Here is a 23,468-nt window from a genome sequence, read left to right on the forward strand (position 1 = left end):
GATCCCCGAACTCCAGGATCACACCCTGAGCCAAAGGCAGATGCTCAACCACTGAGCCACCCAGGTGTCCCTTAAGCCAGTTTCTTAAAATCTCTCTTTCCTTCCTTCCTTTTCTCTTTCTTTCTCTCCCTCTTTCTCTCTGGAGATATTTATCAACTATACATCTGTTTATCTACTAAGATAGAGAACACTTGTCCCCTACCAATGTACTCTAAAATATATTTTGTTCATGTGTTCATTGTCTGTCCTCTACTAAACTATATGTCCTATGAGAGCAGGGATTTTATGTTTGTTCTCCAACTCTACCACCTTTTCTGAAGGAAACCTCAAAAATTATTTGCTGAATTAATACATTAGATCTTTCATTATATATTAAAGTTTAAAATCAATTTAAAAATTTCATTTTAAATCTAGAGTACAACAAAGGGAAAACTTCAGCAAGGTAAAAAATATAGTGAATTCCTATTTTTAGGGCAAATGGACACATTTATTGGACTAATTAATTTAGCTACATTTTAATCATTAAAATGGAACTAATTTCAAATTATCTTACTGTTATCCACACAGATTCATAAGAAATCCAGATATTAAGACCACATTGAATATCTAATATATAAATAGCTATTTATATTCTATATAATTTAAATTTATCTAAAGCAACAGCTCCATATTTTTATTATAGTTCATGAACTCATTTTCCTCCCAATGCTTATAATAATACGTGAAGGCTTGGAAATTCAGTGTATGCTTTTAGTTGTTTGCTTGAATTATGTATCATGAATTTCATTACTCTCTAAATTTTCTAAAGAAAATTTTAATCAAAATCTATCATTCAATAGGGACCCCAGTTAATTAAGGAAGTCTAACTCACCTTGAAGTAAACACACCTTTTTCTTTTCTTTTTTTAATTTTATTTTTCTTTTTAAACACACCTTTTTAAATCTAGTTATTTACTTCCAAACATGGAGCTATTTAAACTTACTATGGGAATAATTTCTACAGTTCTTACCTTCAAGCACAATCATAAGAATAAAATCACAAAACTTTATAAAATCATATAGCATCTTCTAAATATTATTAAGCTAAGGTTAATAAAAAGATCATATCACCTGGAGTGAGGAAAAAATAGTTAACCTATACACAAGGCAATTACAAGAATGAAGGAATACAATATCTAGAGAAGCAATAATGGTTAAGAGAAGGCATAAAATGATTTTTGAAACAGAATTGAAACTGTTTATTTTATTAAAAAGTTGACATAGGTTATCTTTAGTGTTTATGACTTGCAAACTAAAGTATTTAATATTTAACATGTTTAAATACAAGCAGCAGCAGTTTGGTAATCAAAACGAATAATTTGAATCATCTCAGAAAAATAAATTCATTATAATTAGGATATTTCTGAATATGATTAAAACATTTAAAAGAAAATGTATTCACCTTTCTTGTCATCAAAGTACAGAGTCTGTTGAGCTGGATTTGACCACTGGAGGGAGGTGTTATCATTTTGATCAACCCTGCAGGTCAAAATTGCAGTTCCACCTTCAACAACCGTTACATTCTGTGTTAGTGGAAATTGCCCTTGGCTGCCTAAAAGGGGATTAAAGAAAATGTTGATTAAATGAAAGTTATAAAATGATTAACTTCCCAAGAGCTACATCGGACTGAACTTCTCACTCAAAAAAAGAAAAAAAGTAAACCAACCATACAACAACTAAACTATATATCACAAAAAGACAGAAAAAATAATTGAAAATCCTTAATCAGGGGACAACAGTTTTGCATACCATTAAGACTCCTTCATACTCCCTTATGTGTTCTAGAAAACCTTCTTTGTCTCCTAGCCACACACGAAGATTTATATTCAAATAGTAACATGATTATCATTAATTTCCTTTGGCCTTGCATTAATTATATAGGGGATCTAGACATCTTTGAAAATGAGGCACTGGAATAATTTTGGCTGAACTGAACTCACTAAAGCAACAGAGGAAACCACATGGAATAGTTCTCTGGTAGCTGATATAATCCTGAATAAAGTCTATGAAATATGGATACTAGAACTTTAGATTCAATTTCTGATAAAATAAATAAAAAAATAATCCTATTATACCAGAGCTTCTTGTAGATGTAGCTGTTTTTTGGAACACGAAATATGTTGGAGGAAACAATGTAAGTATTTTTCAAAAAGTGTCCGTCTTGTAAAATATCTATCAAAACCTTAAGGCGATTAACCTAGGAGATAGAGACAATATTCTCCTTTGTTCCTTTCTCTAGTTTCTTGATTTTCCCCAATGAACATATATTTCTTTTGTAATGAAGAAAAAACATATTTAAATGACCCTTGTCAAATTGGATATCATTAGAATATAATCAAGTATTCTATCTTCCTAAGGATCATAGTAATTTATTAAAACGATTCATATAATAATGTTACTTAATATGAACTCTTCTAATAGTTAAAACAAAATTCATGCACATGGAAACATAATACCTAAGTTTCACTTCAGCGAGATGAACTTTGCCAAGTCTGGTAACAATCATCAACATGGGTAAAAAATGACTTTCCAGAGCCAGGTTAAAACACTATTATGTGAGCAAGGTAGTTCATTAAGTCAAGGATAATTTACACATGCAAGAACATTACAATGACTTAATCGCACCCGTGAAATATATTTCCCTTTTCTTCTTTAGTTTTGTAATGATTCTATCATTACTACAAGCACCACTTGAGGTTATGCTGGAGCTATTGGCATAAAGGATCTTATTACCAAGAAGCCTGTTGATTGGCACCATAAGAGACAGAAGAGCCTGAAGGGGAAAATATCTTTCCAGACCTAACTGACACAAGCACAGAAGTTCATGACCATGTTATATAATTAAGCCTATCAAGTATAAAATCTGATATCAGTAACTTTGTCTTCTCAATGCCAACCTCTTAGAGTCACTATGGCAACTCCCCAGGATATCTCCCTGTAATCTTTAGGGTGGAGTTTTTAAATTGAGGTTAGGAGATGTCTGGAATAAATTCTTTGATAGTTGACTTAAAAGTCAACAGGAGCCAGAGTGAGATGTGTTTTGCCTTCAGCTCAGAGGTGACCTCTAGCAGGGAAACGTGGAGAACTATCAATCTTGTGAAATGAGGTGAGGCGAAAAAACCACATAAGGAAAACATGAGCTAAAACGGAAGGAAGGAATAATTACCAGAGATACCAAATTAGCAGTTCATAAATATGAAGCTCAGAATGATTTTAAGATATTTTGCTAAGATTCTCAAGTATTAATGTAGCACATAAACTCAACAATCTGAGGGAGGAGGGATTCTTTAAGTAATAAAAAGCACGCAGCTGCTAATAAGAATATACAGTTCCTCTCAGGTGACAATTTGACTATCAACTGGTACATAAATAATATTGTCTGCTTCTTTAAAGATGTGGAAAAAGAGCAGTGATGCTTGCAACAATTTCATCCACTACATTTGCAAAATAATTTTCAAAACATCCCCATAAGAAAATATTATCCTTCTCATTTCACAGATGGGTAAACTGACACTGGGAGGTTAAGTGATTTTCCATGGTGAAACAAAGTCAATGAACCATTTGGAATTTGTTCTGAAAGTTTAGTATTTTACTCTTATTCTCCCACAAAGGCTGCTGGGTCATGGTAACTTGATCACTATTGGCTTACGTGTGAATTAGACAATAAAAAATAAATAAGTAAACATTTTAACAATGGAGTTTTCAACTGCATACCTAGCTGAACTATGTCCTCATAAATTTTGTTATAACATTAAAATCGAGTAAGAGAGGATGCCAATATTAACTGCTCTGAAATATCCTATCTTATTCAGAGCTTACTTCTGACACTTATTTTAATCTTTCCTTACTCGCTTATAGGGTCTGCTAGGGTCTTCTACATGCCCAGTACTTTCTATACTCTTGCACATCTATGCCTTCTCCTTTCAGGTAGGAGATTAGGACAACTTCCCTCCATCTTCTCCCCACATGGATTCTGACTTTAAAGTATTATGACTTCAGTTCCCCGCAGTCAAATAATTTAGTTTTTCCCAATAGAGAGCAAACTCACGTGGAGAATCTCCTAATCTTAAATACCCTTAGGATAGGTAGTTTCCAAAATCAATTCAAAAGCCAGTTTTGTAAATAGTCAAACTTCTTCTCAAGGTTTAAATTGCCTTTTACTTCTGCTTATAACCTGGAGAGAGCATCAGGGTAATTGCCACTTTTGTCTTTTAACTCTTTGTGGCTCAAGGTTCTCATTTAATTCAATTTCAGAGAGTCTTTCCAAAGAAGTTACTACTTTTCCCAATTAAGGATTGGGAATTAAACATCCTGAATTAAACAGTTAAGCATCCCAAATTAAGGGTTCATTTTCAAGGCATTCATCAAAGAAATATTCCTACTACATGCTTTGCCTTGGATAAATCAACATCTTAAAGATGCATTGAGGAAGAGAAATTTTGCCAAGGAGACTGCAGAGTTCAGAAACTCTGCGAAAGGGTGTGAGGCAGAGAAGAAGGCAGTCTAGGTGTGGTATATAACTCTTTCTTTGTTTCCCACATCTATAAGGATTTCTGAAATGCATTGGTCCTAGCATTTGAGGCTTTACTTTAAAATGTTCCTTACTCTGGCTAAGCTCAGCACCCTCCTAGATTTCAAAGGAGTTACTCTTATCAAACAAGTTTCTGATCAAATTGAAAGGAAACAAAACTTCCAGTTTGGAGTCGTAAAGCTGGCTATTTTTCCAGGCAGCCTGTGTCCTTCGTTTTCCTCCTTCCCTCCTTGTGTTATCTTCTCTTTTATTATTTGCAAAGATACCAGTCTTCTTGAGTTGCTTCTAATCTAATTAAAGGGCAAGTGATGAGATCATCTTACTTATCTTTGAGTCAGCTACACTGTTTAACATTCTGTATTGTGAGTTGGAGTTTCCAGTGGGGGCTCATTGTCCAAAATGGAAGCATCTTCCTTAGAGCAGTGGCTGGCATTGTAGGGGAACTTGTGACAGTAGAATGACCAGAGTAACTCAAGTCTTCTGCATTTGTTCAGGGTCAAAAGAGAGGGGCAGAAGGAGGGACTAATTCCTTGCCAAGAAAAAAATATGGAAAATGTAAATCATAAAATCCTTATTAGTATATCGTCTTAAGACATTTTTTTTAAGTTCTAGTTGAAAATCATGAGGAGTATACATAGGATACAACAGATGTAATGTAGAACAGACACATCTAATACCATTGTCAGCCCCCGAAATGGGGCATAAAAAGACAGACTGTGCCAAATTTATGCTCTAGAAGGAGAAAAACATAAAAGATAGTGCCCTTCCTGGGTACCTCATATTACGAGATACTAACATATCTCATCTTCCACAATCACTAGGCCAACGGAAAATATGTGACAAATACAGCTAAACTAATCTGAGCATTCATAATATTCAAGGCACTATTCTAAGAGCATTTCTTGTTTTTCAGTGATTTACTTTTCATGCCAACCTTGTCATCATCTCTACCTTGAAGATGAGGGAACTGATGCAAAGAGAGTTTAAATAATTTGCTCCCAGTCCCACAGCTAGAAAGTGCCACACCAGGTTCTGAACTCTCATATTCTGTGTCCTGACCTCACATGCTTAACCAAAAAACTGCATGGAAAAGAAAGTGAACTTAATTCTGGCTGAGTGACGGTTATGAAATAAGCATAGAGTCTGGAGTCAAACATTTCAAAGATGCATTTAAACCTTTAATATCTATTTTTAATAAGTGAAGGAACACTTGAAATTCCTGCAAAAGCTGTGATGTGCTAACTGGCCCCTACCAGCTCATGAGAGTCAACTGAATGGAACTCTCCTCACTTCACACTCAACAAAATTCCCTGCTAGATTGAAAGAGACCACAGTTGAATCTTTTCACAATGGAGCTTGACAAACAGTTCAAGCCAGTGTTTTGTTCTCACAGAGGCAGTTGTTAAACATATGTATAGCACATCACTGGAAAAGCCACCTCTGATGCCTCTTCGGCTGTTACATGCATATTTAGCCTAAGTAAAGTTTTTTGTTTTTTTTTTTTTTTTTTCTGAAAACTAATGAACTCTTGCCTATGCAATATAGTTCTGTTTCTGAAGTTTTTTTTTTTTACTTCATATTTTGAGCCTCCTCAGTTTCTTTCTTCTTTTTCTTCAAATCGTTTTCCAAGAGAAAATGATTTTCCCTCCTGCTCACCATTCTTCCAATGATCTCTCTCTCTCTCTCTTTTTTTTTTTTTTTTACCTACTCTGTTGAACTGATAGTTTTATTAGGCTGCCAGGTTTATTTCTAACTAGCATCAGGGATTGAAAACCATTTATGTGCGTTTCGGTAGTTATAAGGAAACAATTTGCTAATTCATTGCTCTGAAAGACACTTTAGTGAAGAGCAATTATTCTGCAATAGTCTGCAAAGATGGCTTTCCTGTCCCTGTCTTTAAAGAGCAGACAGAGAAGCTGCCATTATTCCTTCAATGTTTCTATTTCTACATACTTCAGGAAAAATGGTACAAACCTTATCTGGATCAGGAAATTCCAAATTCAAAATCAAGTGAACAGAGTCTTGACTCCTGCTGACCTGTCAGTTGGGATCTGCTCTTGCTTCACACACTTCAAGCGCACTTTCACTGGCTACCAAGAGCCCAGCACACTGCCCCTCGGTACCTAAAGAAGCAATTCAAAGCTCATGGCCACCTCGACCTCGCTGACAGGCTGTGATGCGCCACTACCGTAGAGAAACAAGCCAAGCAGCAGAGAGATCTTTGAAGACAGCGGTATCATTGAAAGCGAGCAGACAGGCAAAAACACATATCTGAATGCTGATCCCAAAACATGGCTCTGTTTCCCAAAACGGCATCATTAAAGCCTTACTATCTCCTGAGTGGGTGATGAGGGAAGGCAATGGTTCCTCCATCTCTCTTCCTGCACTAAAGCTGAGATGTGGCCCACAACAGTGGATCAGCGCACACTGTGCATGAGTGCTCATGGACTAAGGGCAGTGATCCCTGGAGATAGATCTAGACAGACAGGCCGAGGTTGAGTCTTTGCACATCTGGGAGAGAGGGAGTTACAGTCAGTGGTTTTTCAGGATAAATGATCAACTTTTGTGGGACATTGAACACAACCCAGAGCCCTCATTATTTTTTCCCCTGAAAATGAGTACCCCCCCTTTTTTGGAGTACAACTTTCTCAAAGGAAGAACTGGATTTAACAACAGTGAAGGGGAAAATAATATTTTCATTTGTTTTATCTTGTTTAGATGTGAAGAGAATTGAAAAATAATATTTTCATTTGTTTTATCTTGTTTAAATGTGAAGAGTATTTTACAATTTTTCAGTAAAAAAAAAGCATAAACTTCTCATGAGATAAGCAGTGCTATATCTTTTGATTCTTCCTGTGGGAATAAATTCATACTTAGCAAAAACTGTCAACTAAGTCTGCAAAATTATTTAATTCAACAGGGTTATTGGCATCTGAATCAAATGGTATACATAATGCTTTGGTTTGTTTTGAAATATTTTTGTGCCCTGGCAAGAATCCCCATATCAAATGCAAAATACTGGTCTCATTAAGGTTCTGATATTTTAGTTATGAAAAGCACAGGTGCCAAATGGATCAGTATTGTTAAAGGTTCTAAAATATAGGAAATGACGGAAATAGGCAATTCATTTCTAAATGAAATACAAAAGTAGCTTACTATTCTTTAGATCTTCCCCTCAACTCTTCTCAGCTTTGTGTTTCTCGTCTTCTACCCTCCCTCTCACTTGTTCCATCAACAGGTTTGGGATTTATACAAAGAATCTGAATCTTAGAAAGTTCAAGATCATTCTTGTTGGTTAGAGTCTAAAAATATATCTAAATGCACACACAGCATGCTATTACTTCCACTAAATTACCGAAGGCATTCTAAACAAATAACCTTCTAATGCGAAAGTTGTGGCTCAGTAGTTGTGTGTACTGAAACACATACTGCATACTAAAGCCTATTGGATTATTCAAAAAGCACAAATTCTATTAATGCAAGCTTAAAATTCTCAAGAGAAGTGCAATAAATGCTCTATCATGTGAGAAAGGAAATTGGAGGAAAAATTAAGCCTGATAACTAAGTGGAAATGTTTCCACTTTTGGAATATCCCTCTGTTCTTTCAAATATTTAGAGTTCTCTAGTAATTTTGCTGTGATTTCATTCTAGCTTTTAGGTTTGTCTGAAAAACTTTAAGTACTCCATTTTCCTAGGCTACCACACATAATTTATTTTTCTTTGACTCTATCTTTTCAGGATTCAGCTTGTCTTATAGAGTATAACACCTGGGATCCACCTTCTGTGCTACCCCTCTGCCCAGCCACTATGGAGCATGGCCATCAGTCTGGTGCTGCTTGCCAGTTTCCATAGAGACAGGAAGCACTTTGGAGAGCCATGTTCCATTGCAACTGCCAGACCAAGGCAGGGAAGAAATAAAGCTGGCGGGCAGTGGGTCTTGCAAGGCCAGGAAGGTTGGAAGGGCTTTCTCCTCCTGATATCAGGGCATAGCAGTGCCAAATTGGCAGCTTCAGCAGTTACAATCCCATAGACCAGATCCTGGTGTTCACTAAGGCCATTGTGAGCGACCCATTCTGCTCCCAACTCCGGGAGCAGAATCTCTGTGTATTCAAAGGTTGGCCCAGGGCCTTTGTTGGCTTCTGATCCATGACAAAAGGCTCTTTCAGATTTACAGTGGCTCCCACAGCTCCTGACCCAAGATTCTCCTGTAGAAATTTCACCTCTCTTTCCCTTCTCCAGAATGTGATAATGGGTTTTCCTGGACATTCATATCAGACCAGGAAACCAATGGGATTACCACTGGGTTGTACCCAACTAACCTACAGAGTGACTGTGAGAAGGCGACCCACTTAACTATGTAACATTGTATCAAAACTAGTTACCATTTGCTACATCTATGATTGGATTTATAATTAGAATTAATTCTTGATTATCAGGATCAGAGCTGGCCCTAAAGAAATTTGTAATGTACGTGAAATATAGCATCAGTGCCTTCCCATATATTTCAAAAATGTTTTTGTATGATTGTATACCTCAGGTTTCTGTACTATAAATATTCCCAGCAGTTTTTCTTTCTACCTAAAGTAGATTTCTTTAATTTCACCATTAACTTTATATTACTCAACCATATCACAAAATTTTTATTTTCCTTAATTTGTAAAATTCTAAATTTCAGAGAATTATTTATAAAATCCTAGGAAATGTGGTTTTATGCTGGCTTTATAGTCTTGCTTAGTGCTTGTATTGCCTCAGTATGTTTTAAAACATTATCTGAGGGAGGGAGGGGAAAACGGTGCAAGAGTAGGGTCCCTAAGTCCCGTGTCCCCACCAAATTACCTAGATAACCTTTAAATCATCCTGAAAATCTAGGAATTCGGCCTGAGATTTAAAGAGAGACCAGCTGGAATGCTACAGTGAGAAGAGTTCGCGCTTCTACCAAGGTAGGAAGACGGGGGAAAAGAAATAAAGACACAAAAGGCCTCCGAGGGGGAGGGGCCCGCGAGGAGCCGGGCTGAGGCCGGGGCGAGTGTCCCCAGGACAGGAGAGCCCCGTCCCGGAGACGCAGGAGCTGCACCGACCTTCCCGGGCGGAAAGGGGCTCGCGGGGAGGTGGAGCAGGACCCAGGAGGGCGGGGATGCCCTCGGGTTCCCGGGGACACTAACAGACACCTGCGCCCCGGGAGAGTGCGCCGAGCTCCCTAAGGGCTGCAGCGCGCACGGGGGACCCGGAGCAGCTCGGGGGGCTCGGGGGCGGCTCCGCGGAGGGGGCTGCGGGGCGGGAGCAGCTCGGGGGGCTCGGGGGCGGCTCCGCGGAGGGGGCTGCGGGGCGGGAGCAGCTCGGGGGGCTCGGGGGCGGCTCCGCGGAGGGGGCTGCGGGGCGGGAGCAGCTCGGGGGGCTCGGGGGCGGCTCCGCGGAGGGGGCTGCGGGGCGGGAGCAGCTCGGGGGGCTCGGGGGCGGCTCCGCGGAGGGGGCTGCAAGGCTGGAGCACGAATCCACCAGCGCAGGCCTCGGAGCACAGGGCGCCGGGACACAGCCCAGGATCCGGCCTCCCCCGGGACAGGCAGAGGCCGGGAGGGCCCAGGACAGCGAGGACGCTCCTGCCCCAGCTGAGCAGATCAGCGGCCCCGCCCGGAGCCTCCAGGCCCTGCAGACGGAGAGCTGAGGAGCTACTTCGGGGGCTGACTCCAGGGCTGCAGAGCTGGCCCCGCCACTGCGGTTGTTCCTTCTGGGGCCTCACGGGGTGAACAACCCCCACTGAGCCCTGCACCAGGCAGGGGCAGAGCAGCTCCCCCAAGTGCTCACACCTGAGAATCAGCACAGCAGGCCCCTCCCCCAGAACACCAGCTAGACGGACAAGTTCCAGGGGAAGTCAAGGGACTTAAAGTACACAGAATCAGAGGATACTTCCCCGTGTTTTTTTTTTTTTTTTTCTTTTTGATTTCTGTTTGCTTCCCCCACCCTTTTTTTCCCTTTCTTTCTTTTTCTTTCTCTTTTTTTCTTCCTTTTTTCTTTTTCTCTTTTCTTTCCTTCTTCCTCTCCTCTCTTTTTCTCCTTTTCCCAATACAACTTTGTTTTTGGCCACTCTGCACTGAGCAAAATGACTAGAAGGAAAACCTCACCTCAAAAGAAAGAATCAGAAACAGTCCCCTCTTCACAGAGTTACAAAATCTGGATTACAATTCCATGTCAGAAAGCCAATTCAGAAGCACAATTATAAAGCTACTGGTGGCTCTAGAAAAAAGCATAAAGGACTCAAGAGACTTCATGACTGCAGAATTTAGATCCAATCAGGCAGAAATTAAAAATCAATTGAATGAGATGCAATCCAAACTAGAAGTCCTAATGACGAGGGTTAACGAGGTGGAAGAACGAGTGAGTGACATAGAAGACAAGTTGATGGCAAAGAGGGAAACTGAGGAAAAAAGGAACAAACAATTAAAAGACCATGAGGATAGATTAGGGGAAATAAACGACAGCCTGAGGAAGAAAAGCCTACGTTTAATTGGGGTTCCCAAGGGCGCCGAAAGAGACAGAGGGCCAGAATATGTATTTGAACAAATCATAGCTGAAAACTTTCCTAATCTGGGAAGGGAAACAGGCATTCAGATCCAGGAAATAGAGATATTCCCCCCCTAAAATCAATAAAAACCGTTCAACACCTCGACATTTAATACTTAAGCTTGCAAATTGCAAAGATAAAGAGAAGATCCTTAAAGCAGCAAGAGACAAGAAATCCCTGACTTTTATGGAGAGGAGTATTAGGGTGACAGCAGACCTCTCCACAGAGACCTGGCAGGCCAGAAAGGGCAGGCAGGATATATTCAGGGTCCTAAATGAGAAGAACATGCAACCAAGAATACTTTATCCCGCAAGGCTCTCATTCAAAATGGAAGGAGAGATAAAGAGCTTCCAAGATAGGCAGGAACGGAAAGAATATGTGACCTCCAAACCAGCTCTGCAAGAAATTTTAAGGGGGACTCTTAAAATTCCCCTTTAAGAAGAAGTTCAGTGGAACAATCCACAAAAACAAGGACTGAATACATATCATGATGACACTAAACTCATACCTTACAATAGTAACTCTGAACGTGAACAGGCTTAATGACCTCATCAAAAGGCGCAGGGTTTCAGACTGGATAAAAAGGCAGGACTCATCTATTTGCTGTCTACAAGAGACCCATTTTAGACAGGAGAACACCTACAGCCTGAAAATAAAAGGTTGGAGAACTATTTACCATTCAAATGGTCCTCAAAAGAAAGCAGGGGTAGCCATCCTCATATCAGATAAACTAAAATTTACCCCTGAAGACTGTAGTGAGAGATGAAGAGGGACACTATATCATACTTAAAGGATCTATCCAACAAGAGGACTTAACAATCCTCAATATATATGCCCCCAATGTGGGAGCTGCCAAATATTTAAATCAATTAATAACCAAAGTGAAGAAATACTTAGATAATAATACACTTATACTTGGTGACGTCAATCTAGCTCTTTCTATACTCGATAGGTCTTCTAAGCACAACATCTCCAAAGAAACGAGAGCTTTAAATGACACACTGGACCAGATGGATTTCACAGATAATTACAGAACTTTACATCCAAACTCAACTGAATATACATTCTTCTCAAGTGCACATGGAACTTTCTCCAGAATAGACCACATACTGGGTCACAAATCGGGTCTGAACCAATACCAAAAGATTGGGATCCTCCTCTGCATATTCTCAGACCATAATGCCTTGAAATTAGAACTAAATCACAACAAGAAGTTTGGAAGGACCTCAAACACGTGGAGGTTAAGGACCATCCTGCTAAAAGATGAAAAGGTCAACGAGGAAATTAAAGAAGAATTAAAAAGATTCATGGAAACTAATGAGAATGAAGATACAACCGTTCAAAATCTTTGGGACGCAGCAAAAGCAGTCTTAAGGGGGAAATACATCGCAATACAAGCATCCATCCAAAAACTGGAAAGAACTCAAATACAAAAGCTAACCTTACACATAAAGGAGCTAGAGAAAAAACAGAAGATAGATTATACACCAAGCAGAAGAAGAGAGTTAATAAAGATTCAAGCAGAACTCAACGAAATCGAGACCGGAAGAACTGTGGAAAAGATCAACAAAACCAGGAGTTGGTTCTTTGAAAGAATTAGTAAGATAGATAAACCATTAGCCAGCCTTATTAAAAAGAAGAGAGAGAAGACTGAAATTAATAAAATCATGAATGAGAAAGGAGAGATCACTACCAACACCAAGGAAATACAAACGATTTTAAAAACATATTATGAACAGCTATACGCCTATAAATTAGGCAATCTAGAAGAAATGGACGCATTCCTGGAAAGCCACAAACTACCAAAACTGGAACAGGAAGAAATAGAAAACCTGAACAGGCCAATAACCAGGGAGGAAATTGAAGCAGTCATCAAAAACCTCCCAAGACATAAGAGTCCAGGGCCAGATGGCTTCCCAGGGGAATTCTATCAAATGTTTAAAGAAGAAACCATACCTATTCTACTAAAACTGTTTGGAAAGATAGAAAGAGATGGAGTACTTCCAAATTTGTTCTATGAGGCCTGCATCACCTTAATTCCAAAACCAGACAAAGACCCCACCAAAAAGGAGAATTACAGAACAATTGCCCTGATGAACATGGATGCAAAAATTCTCAACAAGATACTAGCCAATAGGATCCAACAACACATTAAGAAAATTGTTCACCACGACCAAGTAGGATTTATCCCCCGGGACACAAGGCTGGTTCAACACCCGTGAAACAATCAATGTGATTCATCATATCAGCAAGAGAAAAACCAAGAACCATATGATCCTCTCATTAGATGCAGAGAAAGCATTTGGCAAAATACAGCATCCATTCCTGATCCAAACTCTTCAGAGCCTAGGGATAGAGGGAACATTCCTCACCATCTTAAAAGCCATCTACGAAAAGCCCACAGCAAGTATTCTCAATGGGGAAGCACTGGGAGCCTTTCCCCTAAGATCAGGAACATGACAGGGATGTCCACTCTTACCACTGCTATTCAACATAGTACTGGAAGTCCTAGCCTCAGAAATCAGACAACAAAAAGACATTAAAGTCATTCAAATTGGCAAAGAAGAAGTCAAACTCTCTGTCTTGGCAGATGACATCATACTCTACATAGAAAACCCAAAAGTCTCCACCCCAAGATTGCTAGAACTCATACAGCAATTTGGCTGCGTGGCAGGATACAAAATCAATGCCCAGAAGTCAGTGGCATTTCTATACACTAACAATGAGACTGAAGCAAGAGAAATTAAGGAGTCAATCCCATTTACAATTGCACCCAAAAGCATAAGATACCTAGGAATAAACCTAACCAAAGAGGTAAAGGATCTATACCCTAAAAACTATAGAACACTTCTGAAATAAATTGAGGAAGACAGAAAGAGATGGAAAAATATTCCATGCTCATGGATCGGTAGAATTCATATTGTGAAAATGTCAATGTTACCCAGGGCAATTTACACGTTTAATGCAATCCCTATCAAAATACCATGGACTTTCTTCAGAGAGTTAGAACAAATTATTTTAAGCTTTGTGTGGAATCAGAAAAGACCCCGAATAGCCAGGGGAATTTTAAAAAAGAAAACCATAGCTGGGGGCACCACAATGCCAGATTTCAGGTTGTTCTACAAAGCTGTGGTCATCAAGACAGTGTGGTACTGGCACAAAAACAGACACATAGATCAATGGAACAGAATAGAGAACCCAGAAGTGGATCCTCAACTTTATGGTGAACTAATATTCGACAAAGGAGGAAAGACTATCCACTGGAAGAAAGACAGTCTCTTCAATAAATGGTGCTGGGAAAATTGGACATCCACATGCAGAAGAATGAAACTAGACCACTCTCTTTCACCATACACAAAAATAAACTGAAAATGGATGAAAGATCTAAATGTGAGACAAGATTCCATCAAAATCCTAGAGGAGAACACAGGCAACACCCTTTTTGAACTCGGCCACAGTAACTTCTTGCAAGATACATCCACGAAGGCAAAAGAAACAAAAGCAAAAATGAACTATTGGGACTTCATCAAGATAAGAAGCTTTTGCACAGCAAAGGATACAGTCAACAAAACTCAAAGACAACCTACAGAATGGGAGAAGATATTTGCAAATGACGTATCAGATAAAGGGCTAGTTTCCAAGATCTATAAAGAACTTATTAAACTCAACACCAAGAAACAAACAATCCAATCATGAAATGGGCAAAAGACATGAACAGAAATCTCACAGAGGAAGACATAGACATGGCCAACATGCATATGAGAAAATGCTCTGCATCACTTGCCATCAGGGAAATATAAATCAAAACCACAATGAGATACCACCTCACACCAGTGAGAATGGGGAACATTAACAAGGCAGGAAACCACAAATGTTGGAGAGGATGCAGAGAAAAGGGAACCCTCCTGTACTGTTGGTGGGAATGTGAACTGGTGCAGCCACTGTGGAAAACTGTGTGGAGGTTCCTCAAAGAGTTAAAAATAAACCTGCCCTACGACCCAGCAATTGCACTGTTGGGGATTTACCCCAAAGATACAGATGCAATGAAATGTCGGGACTCCTGCACCCCGATGTTTCTAGCAGCAATGTCCACAATCGCCAAACTGTGGAAGGAGCCTCGGTGTCCATCGAAAGATGAATGGATAAAGAAGATGTGGTTTATGTATACAATGGAATATTCCTCAGCCATTAGAAACGACAAATACCCACCATTTGCTTCAACGTGGATGGAACTGGAGGGTATTATGCTGAGTGAAGGAAGTCAATCGGAGAAGGACAAACATTGTATGTTCTCATTCATTTGGGGAATATAGATAACAGTGAAAGGGAATATAGGGGAGGGGAGAAGAAATGTGTGGGAAATATCAGAAAGGGAGACAGAACATAAAGACTCCTAACTCTGGGAAACGAACTAGGGGTGGTGGAAGGGGAGGAGGGTGCGGGGTGGGGATGAATGGGTGGTGGGCCCTGAGGGGGGCACTTGACGGGATGAGCACTGGGTGTTATTCTGTATGTTGGCAAGTTGAACTCCAATAAAAAATAAATTTATTATTAAAAAAAATAAAAAAAAATAAAACATTATCTGATTTTTAAAAGAACGCTGAATATTTTAAAAACATATATTTGTGTGACATCAGTTGTTTTCATTCTTTGCTTATGCCTATTATTCTGTGAAAATGCATAATAAACAAAATGTATTAAAATATCATGGATTCAGACTAAATATAAATATATTTAACTCTGCAGCTGAAATAGATTTTGAAATAAAAATATTAGAATATATTTAATTTCATTAATTTATCTATATTCATTTTATTCTCTAAAAAGTTTAGAGTCTTCTCAAGAATTCAAACAATATTGAATGAGTGTCTAATTTTTTTTTGAGTGTCTAATTTTTTAAGAAAAAAATGAACTTGATTAATTATTCACATTACTCATAAAGGTGTTTTTCTTCCTTTCACATAGATCTTTAAGTATTGTGATGTAGAAAAATAAAAAGCAAAGGAAATTATTTTAAAATGAAAAAGGAAACTATGTCTTACAAAGCATTCTAAAAGAATAAGAGAATTTTAAAATTATTTTTATAACCAGAAAAGGTAACATGCAATTATCATGTGTGTATAAATTCATTTTATCTTTCTAGAATAGCGCCTTCAGGGTGAATGAGCAAGACCTAAAGAGAACTGACTAGCTTTACTTGCTAACTGATGAACATTTGAGAGGCAGCCTTCCAGAGAAAAGAAATTTATGACCACAATCACAGTCTGGTTCACAGTGAAGCTCAATCACGTAACTAAATTCTAAATTGAGATGTCAACCTGGAGGAAATATTCTGGAAAGGAACACACAGATGGTAGGACTCTTCTGAAGACAGGGTGAGGAATATAGTGCTAAATGTACAATAATCAATCTTCTGGAAGTAAAAAAAAAAATGCACTGAATGGTACATAACTTTTAAATTTGAATTTCCTGGGAAAACTTCAACCTGAGTCTAAAAAGGGGGAAAAGTGCTCACTTCAGCAGCACATATACTAAAATTGGAGTGATACAGAGATTAGCATGGCCCCTGCACAAGTATAACACATAACAAGGAGGAAAATGATCCCTATATTTTTCATGTTACCCGGTAGGTCTTAGAATGTCCATATATTTAAAGGAAACAACAAAATTGAATTATAATACACTTTAGAATATTTAGTAACCCAAGGAAATTTAAAATTCCTAATAACATTTTTAGGAACAAATTAAATGGAAAGAATTCAAGAAAATAAAGCAAGCATTATTAATTCCCTACTTCAAATATACAATTGCTTAAAAATTACAAAAGGCAGCTAGTAAAATAAGGTTAACATAGTAAGGAAAGCTATAAATTTAGAAGACATTAGGACTTCAATCTGGTTTTTATGCTGATATTCCCTGATTCCAAATGAAAAAAATATATATATATATACCAAGTCAAATTAATTATTGCCTAATATATTGTTGCAAGTTAGTGACTTGACTTAGTTGTAGGAGATATATTTTGATAACATCTTTCTTTTGGATTGTGCCACATATTTGCATACTCAGCAAGCATAAAATTATTTGTCTACTAGCCAAGTTGCCTATACATTAATATTCTTTTCATATTTTATTCTCTGCAGAAAATTTAAATAATTGCATTGGAACACCAAGTAGAGATGTTCATGTAAAAAAGCAACAGCTGTCTACTTGAATTATAACTCCTTGAATTAAGAGATGTAATAAGAAATTTTGAGATGGCATAGATACAAAGTACATCTAAGAAAAAATACAGTATCAAACATATCATCCAATAATGTGCAATCAGTTTATATTAGGCATAGGAACTATACACATCAGTGTAGACAATGTTAGGGCTCTCTGAAACCTATCTTCACACCTATAGTGAATTCTGACTATAAAATATACTTCATGACATTAATTTATTCAACAAGTACATTCTTTGTACCTAAAATGTGCTTCAAATGGTAGGTGCTAGAGACACAACTGTGAACAGCTAGAAATGATGTAACGTTTTATCTTTAGAGTTTACCGCCTAAAGATAAGCAGCAAAACAAGAAAACACATTTTTGCACAGGAAAGGCCTGGCCTAGAAGGTGGTGAAATTTCTGCTAAAACCTAAATGAGGATAGAGACCCAGCCATTTAAAAATTGCCAAGGACACTTATGTGGGAGAGCGGTAGTCAGTGTTGGAGAAAATAAGTTAGCCGTTATCAACTCTTCCTAAGCAAGAGGCAGGAAAGAGGTTGACTATTCAAAGAACTGAAAACAAAACAAAAACCACTGGGTCTAATGCATGAAAAGCAACAGACTAATGGTCCAATACAGGGTAAAAAGAACATGAAGGCCAAATCATGCAGTGCTTTTCCTGTCTTCATCAGGAGCTTGAATTTATTCTAACATGCAATGTCAAGCCATTGAAGGAAGTGACTCAGTGTTTTTTCTGGTAATCATTATTTCTGAATCAAGGATTTGTAATCTTAGAAATGAATTGTGGTAAAAATAGTGTTTATAATCAAGAACTTTATTGAGAAAATATTTTAAAAATTCATTAAATCATGGGATAATCTGTAAAGGTAACTAATCTTGGTATTTTTTAACTTTCCACAGTGAATAGTCTAGTAAATGGAGACCCATCTTTCACTTGAGCTTGTACTAAAACATTGTTATCCATAGTTCCATATCCCCCCAACTCTTTGAGAGACAATTTATTCCTTACTTCCACTCCGAAATGCCATTGCTTTGGGAAGTGCCTTGTTATTAATAACGGAGAATTTCTGTTTTATTGCTTGTTTTAAAAGCTACAGTAGTATCTGGGAGAAAAGAAAGTATTGCTGGTAAGCTATCTATGGATGTAGACATTATTTTTAAAACAGTGTTCTTTTTTGAAGAGATATTTCCCTGAATGGATAACAACACCATGCTTTCAAATAAATAATGAGTTCTCAAAGGACTGTAAAGTGAAGTAATAAAATATTTGAATTTATCTCCTGCATAAGAGTATATTTTATAAAGTTGATAAAATAATTCTTCCCTTTGATTAATATAACAGAAATGAGTGTTTTCTGTTCTAATAACAGAATTTTTATGCCCAAGGAAACTATTAGCATAGTGAACCTGAGACAGGTAGAAAATTCTTGATAGCAGAGGCAGAAACATATTACTTTTCATTCTCTAACAGGCATATGTTATTGCTTTGGACTTAGTGGGCATATATTTTTGAACACATGAACCTGTGTTCAAAATGATACCCCCCGAATTATGTAAGTGTTGATCAATATGTGGTAACATATAAATCAACTTGGAACACTCCCTGAGGAGCAAGCTCCCTTTTGAAAAAAAAAAAAAATGTAATAACACAGTGGTTAATAGGATGTGTTTTCCACTGTTTGATCATTTCTGAATGCACAAAGATTTCATTAATGTTGATTTCACCCATCTTGTCCATGTTTACATCCTTTGATGTTCAAGTCCTTTGTAGTGCCACATTAGATCTAGGGGAACATTGCCCTATGAGAGCAAGTGGAAACTGCTGTGGGAAAATATGAAAATGAAACTTGATACTTTGTACAGATATGTACAGATAAGTAAGCTCAAAGAATTATACTTCTGATGAGGCAGAAAAAGAATTAATATCACTTTCTCATATCCCTTCTTGGGGTTAGTACATTTTAAATCTGTTAATAGAAAATTATAATGAATTGGAATATTTCAAATGGAAATTATTAAAATTAAACTTCAATAAAATAAATCATGATGGAATTTAAAATATTTCAACTGATTACTTAAATTTTAAGAATGCATGTTCTGGAGAGATGGTTGCAAACTGATAACTGGAAAGAAATTATTGATAGCAAAACCAGTGATCTCTTCACTACAATATTAGAAAGAAACAGTTAAGAGCTGGTTCTTGGTCTTTCCTTTAGTTTCAGGAAATCCTAAAAAGTTGACTCTTGATCGAATCATCTTTGCTTATTCAAGGAGTTCATAGGTGTATACTGGATCCAAAATAAATGAGAACTGGGGAGTAGGCTGTGTATTAGACTGAGCACCTACATTTCATTGTTGGGAATATTTGTTGAATAATAAATTAGGATTGATTAAATGACATTGTACCAGAGAATGGGAACTGTCTTTCACAAGATATAATCTTGTGAAAGCTGCACACCTCCAAAGGCGTCAAAACTGTATAGACTCCAAGGGTGTCTGAGTGGCTCGGTTAGTTAAGTGTCTGCCTTCTGCTTGGGTCATGATCCCAGGTCCCTGGGATCGAGCCCCGCATAGAGCCCTGAACTGGGTTCCCTGCTCAGCAGGTAGCCTGCTTCTCACTCTCCCTTTGCAGCTCCCCCTCCTCATGCTCTCTACCTCTCAGTAAATAAAATCTTAAAGCAAAACAAACAAACAAAAAAACCTGAATAGACTCCAGAGCTGAAGGCTTCTCTGAGGTGTGGTACCTAAATCAACTCCGTCTTATTTTGTATAAGGAGTAACTGTGCACATTCAGAGACATTTCAGGGAGTCACAAAGCCTCTGCTAATTCTCAATATCCTTGTTGTATCACTTGTCTTGTGAACCTTTAGGTACATTTAATGTTGGATAAAGCCTGTTGTGTCTCATGGATATTATTATATACATGAAACCAAGAATTGTACTGCTGCTCTAGGAAGGTGGGCACTGCAACCATAATATCAGAGTAACAAAAAATATCATTTGTTCATATAGTCTTTCAGCTGAGATAATGCTCGTCCAGTAAGTATAGTCACATTATTTATGCTCAAAACTGTTTCTATTTATTCTGTTTTCTTTCCAGATCAGATTGAAACTAGACTGCCATATTTCATGAATTCTACACATAATTTGTGCAAAAACTGATTTTCATTTCAAATTTCTAGTCTTATGTGCTTTGACAGATCTGAAACCAAAGATGTATGCTATGCTAGATAGATACAGATAGATAAATATATGTATTTTTCTCTAGATATAATATATAAATAAAATATATATTATGTGATGTATATTATTAGTAACAGGTGATATATCTCATAGCTTACATTTAAATATCCATTGGATGCTGTGTTTTGCAAAAATTTTAATAAATCCTTGGAAGGTACAGATTTTTCAAATTTAAGCCACTGATTAGGATAAGCCACAAACTCAGAGAGCTATTGTAAAAACAAAACAAGACAAAACAAAACAAAAATTGCAAGTGTTTGGGGTATTGGCAGCAACATGGCAATAAGTATACACTTCTGACAACTATTTTTGAAATAGCAAATGTGTGTGTGTTAAAAAAACAATAATCATGTTTAATAATAATTCATTAAATTCACGTTGGAGATTATAATCCCAAATCTCCCTATTCAAATAATTGATCAGCTAATCTTAAAGGTACCTACAAAGATGACTATGAAAAAAATGTACATGATTTTTTGACAAAATTTTCTCACCAAGAACAATAATCAGCTCTTCACATTTAAGGGTCAAATTTCTGTAAGCGAAGTTCTAAATGCATGGAATCCACCATTACTCAAAATTTTCTAATGAATGATAAAATTCGATAAAAGCTGCTGTTTGTTACAATTTGAATTTCATTAGTACTAAACTCATATTTATAATGCCATGATAGTTACTTTGAAAATATATAATGCTTATTTAATGAGGGAATTTTGACATGTAATGTGCTTCCTTATTTTTTTTTTTTTATTAAGCTTGTGTAGCCCCAGGGCACAGGAAATATCGACTCATATGGCAGGGTTGATAAGCATCAATTCTCCCTGCTGACTTGGACCAGCATGCTGCTCATGAATCCAGCAGATGTTTCTACTATCTGGGCCAATGGAAACCTTATGGACCTTTTTTCCTTCATCTACTCCCAGGAGCAAATGTTAACACAGCAGATATTTGGATGCATGCCAAGTAGAAAGCAGAAGTGTTGGTGAGAAAATAGGGTACACTCTTATCCATAAATAGTGGTCATCATTGGTTTGAATTGAGTATTAAGCCATTTTTAATGGCTTATTTTTGTGCATTTGCTACTTCATTTAACCAAATCCCTGTAAACACTATTGTTTATAACATAACAGTACTTATCCAAATACATAGAGCTAATCCTTGAATATGTTAACTGTTTTAAGATATAAACCAGAAAAAAAGAATCTTAATATAAAAAGTAGAACAGTTGTTTATTTCTAATAATATTTTTCTTATATAAATGGGAAAACTACCTAATTGTCAACTTTCAGATTACTAAACTTAATTTACGTTTTGTCGATGTCATGTTAAAAAGTAATAATAGTGGGCTCAGTTTTGATAAAAATGTCCCAGAAAAAATAATTATTTAAATGATTAATCTCAGCACACTTTATTGCAGATCATTCTTATTTAGTTGAATTTTAAATGTATACTCTCAAGAATGCAATCTGGTTAAATTCGCGGAGCTCTCCTTTACCTGTCCATCCCTCTGACCATCCTCACTCACACTGACCCAGTGAAGGGTCTATCAGTTTTGTAAGATTTAGATTTTTATCACTTATATTCAAATTCTATATTTTAGAATTCTCTCTCACCTCTATATAAGTCTTCTTCTCTAACCAACACATTAATTTAAAGGTAAAGTTGTTGAGGTGGCATATGTTTCTTAGACACCAAAACTATGTATTTCCCCCACTTATTATAGTGTAACTGGATATATTTCCTGCTGACACAGGGGTAAAAAAGTTAGGAAAAAATTTTGAATAGAGAAATAATTTACTACTTGTTAATTTTCACTTATTCTAACATTGTTTATTGAACACCTACATTAAATGCAAATGAAAAGAAATAAAGTGGATAAGCATACTACATACTATAATACTTAATGGGAGTTGTTTCAATAAGGTCAACATTGACAATGTCCTATGATATACTCAATGTACTCACAAAGCTATGTTGAATGGCTGCTTGACAGAAGACTTGTTTTCATTTGTTTCCATGATTACTTTAGAAAGGGCATGTCTCTCTGAGTGAAATAGCATAATGTAATTAGCTAAGAAATATTGGCAATATTTTCAAATGCTTCCTGTGCATAGCACTTATGATAGGTGTAATAAAAAAACACACTCATATAACTATTCAATGCCAAACATTTAATAGTTTCCACCTTATACTCTGATTGTCAGAAACTAAATTTTAAATTCCTTGCAAGATTTTGTGAGTGTTACTTAGCTTTGTAAATGAGAATGGAGATTCTGGTCCAGAAATCTGGTAAACAGGGCCACAAGACAGAGGCACTATAGAGATTTAATCGCCTATAAAAGTATTCTTAGCAAGCTGTACAAACAATGTTTGGTTCAATGAGGAATCAAGATGATGGAGATTTTACATCTTAGCGAAACAACCACAGACACAATTCCTTGTTTTTATAATGAAAAAGGCCTCAACAAATAGATGATCTTTTCATTTTCTATAATATTTTTGAGAAAGAGACTTCAGAAACCTTGCAGAAAGTTCAGGATTCATGAAATAACATATAAAAGAATCTACAGTAGGCTCATACCTGCATCATCCAAGACAATCGAATTATTGTTTGTTATGAAAGAGATAATGGAATATAGTACCTAAAGGTGGAGAGAGGCATGTAAATCCATATGCCAAAATGAACAATCGTTCTACCTTCTAGCTATTGCCTTCATGATTCTAGCATATATCAGGTAATCAAAAATATATATTGTTTATAAAATATTCAATTATTTCAGTACTAAAATAACTTGAGTTTTAAAAATACAGCAAGAATTAAAGACCAATTGATGAAAGACAGAATGGAAAGAAGACAGTTAAAGAG

The 23,468-nt window shown here is 37.0% G+C and overlaps 1 protein-coding gene and 1 non-coding gene across 4 annotated transcripts in view; one reads left to right on the forward strand and one right to left on the reverse strand.

Annotated features, from left to right (window-relative positions):
• Positions 1–23,468, reverse strand: part of CADM2 (cell adhesion molecule 2) — a 1,062,630-nt gene that overhangs the window by 243,684 nt on the left and 795,478 nt on the right. For all 3 annotated transcript variants that reach the window (XM_038581190.1, XM_038581189.1, XM_038581191.1), the window contains one exon: positions 1,441–1,590. In XM_038581190.1, coding sequence (XP_038437118.1) covers positions 1,441–1,590 — 150 coding nt within the window. The remainder of the gene's footprint in view (positions 1–1,440; positions 1,591–23,468) is intronic.
• On the forward strand, positions 16,636–16,741 carry LOC119867128. Its single transcript, XR_005382496.1, has one exon. It is a non-coding gene; the product is annotated as a U6 spliceosomal RNA (small nuclear RNA).

This window comes from Canis lupus, chromosome 31, assembly GCF_011100685.1.
Source record: "Canis lupus familiaris isolate Mischka breed German Shepherd chromosome 31, alternate assembly UU_Cfam_GSD_1.0, whole genome shotgun sequence".
Lineage (NCBI taxonomy): Eukaryota > Metazoa > Chordata > Mammalia > Carnivora > Canidae > Canis > Canis lupus.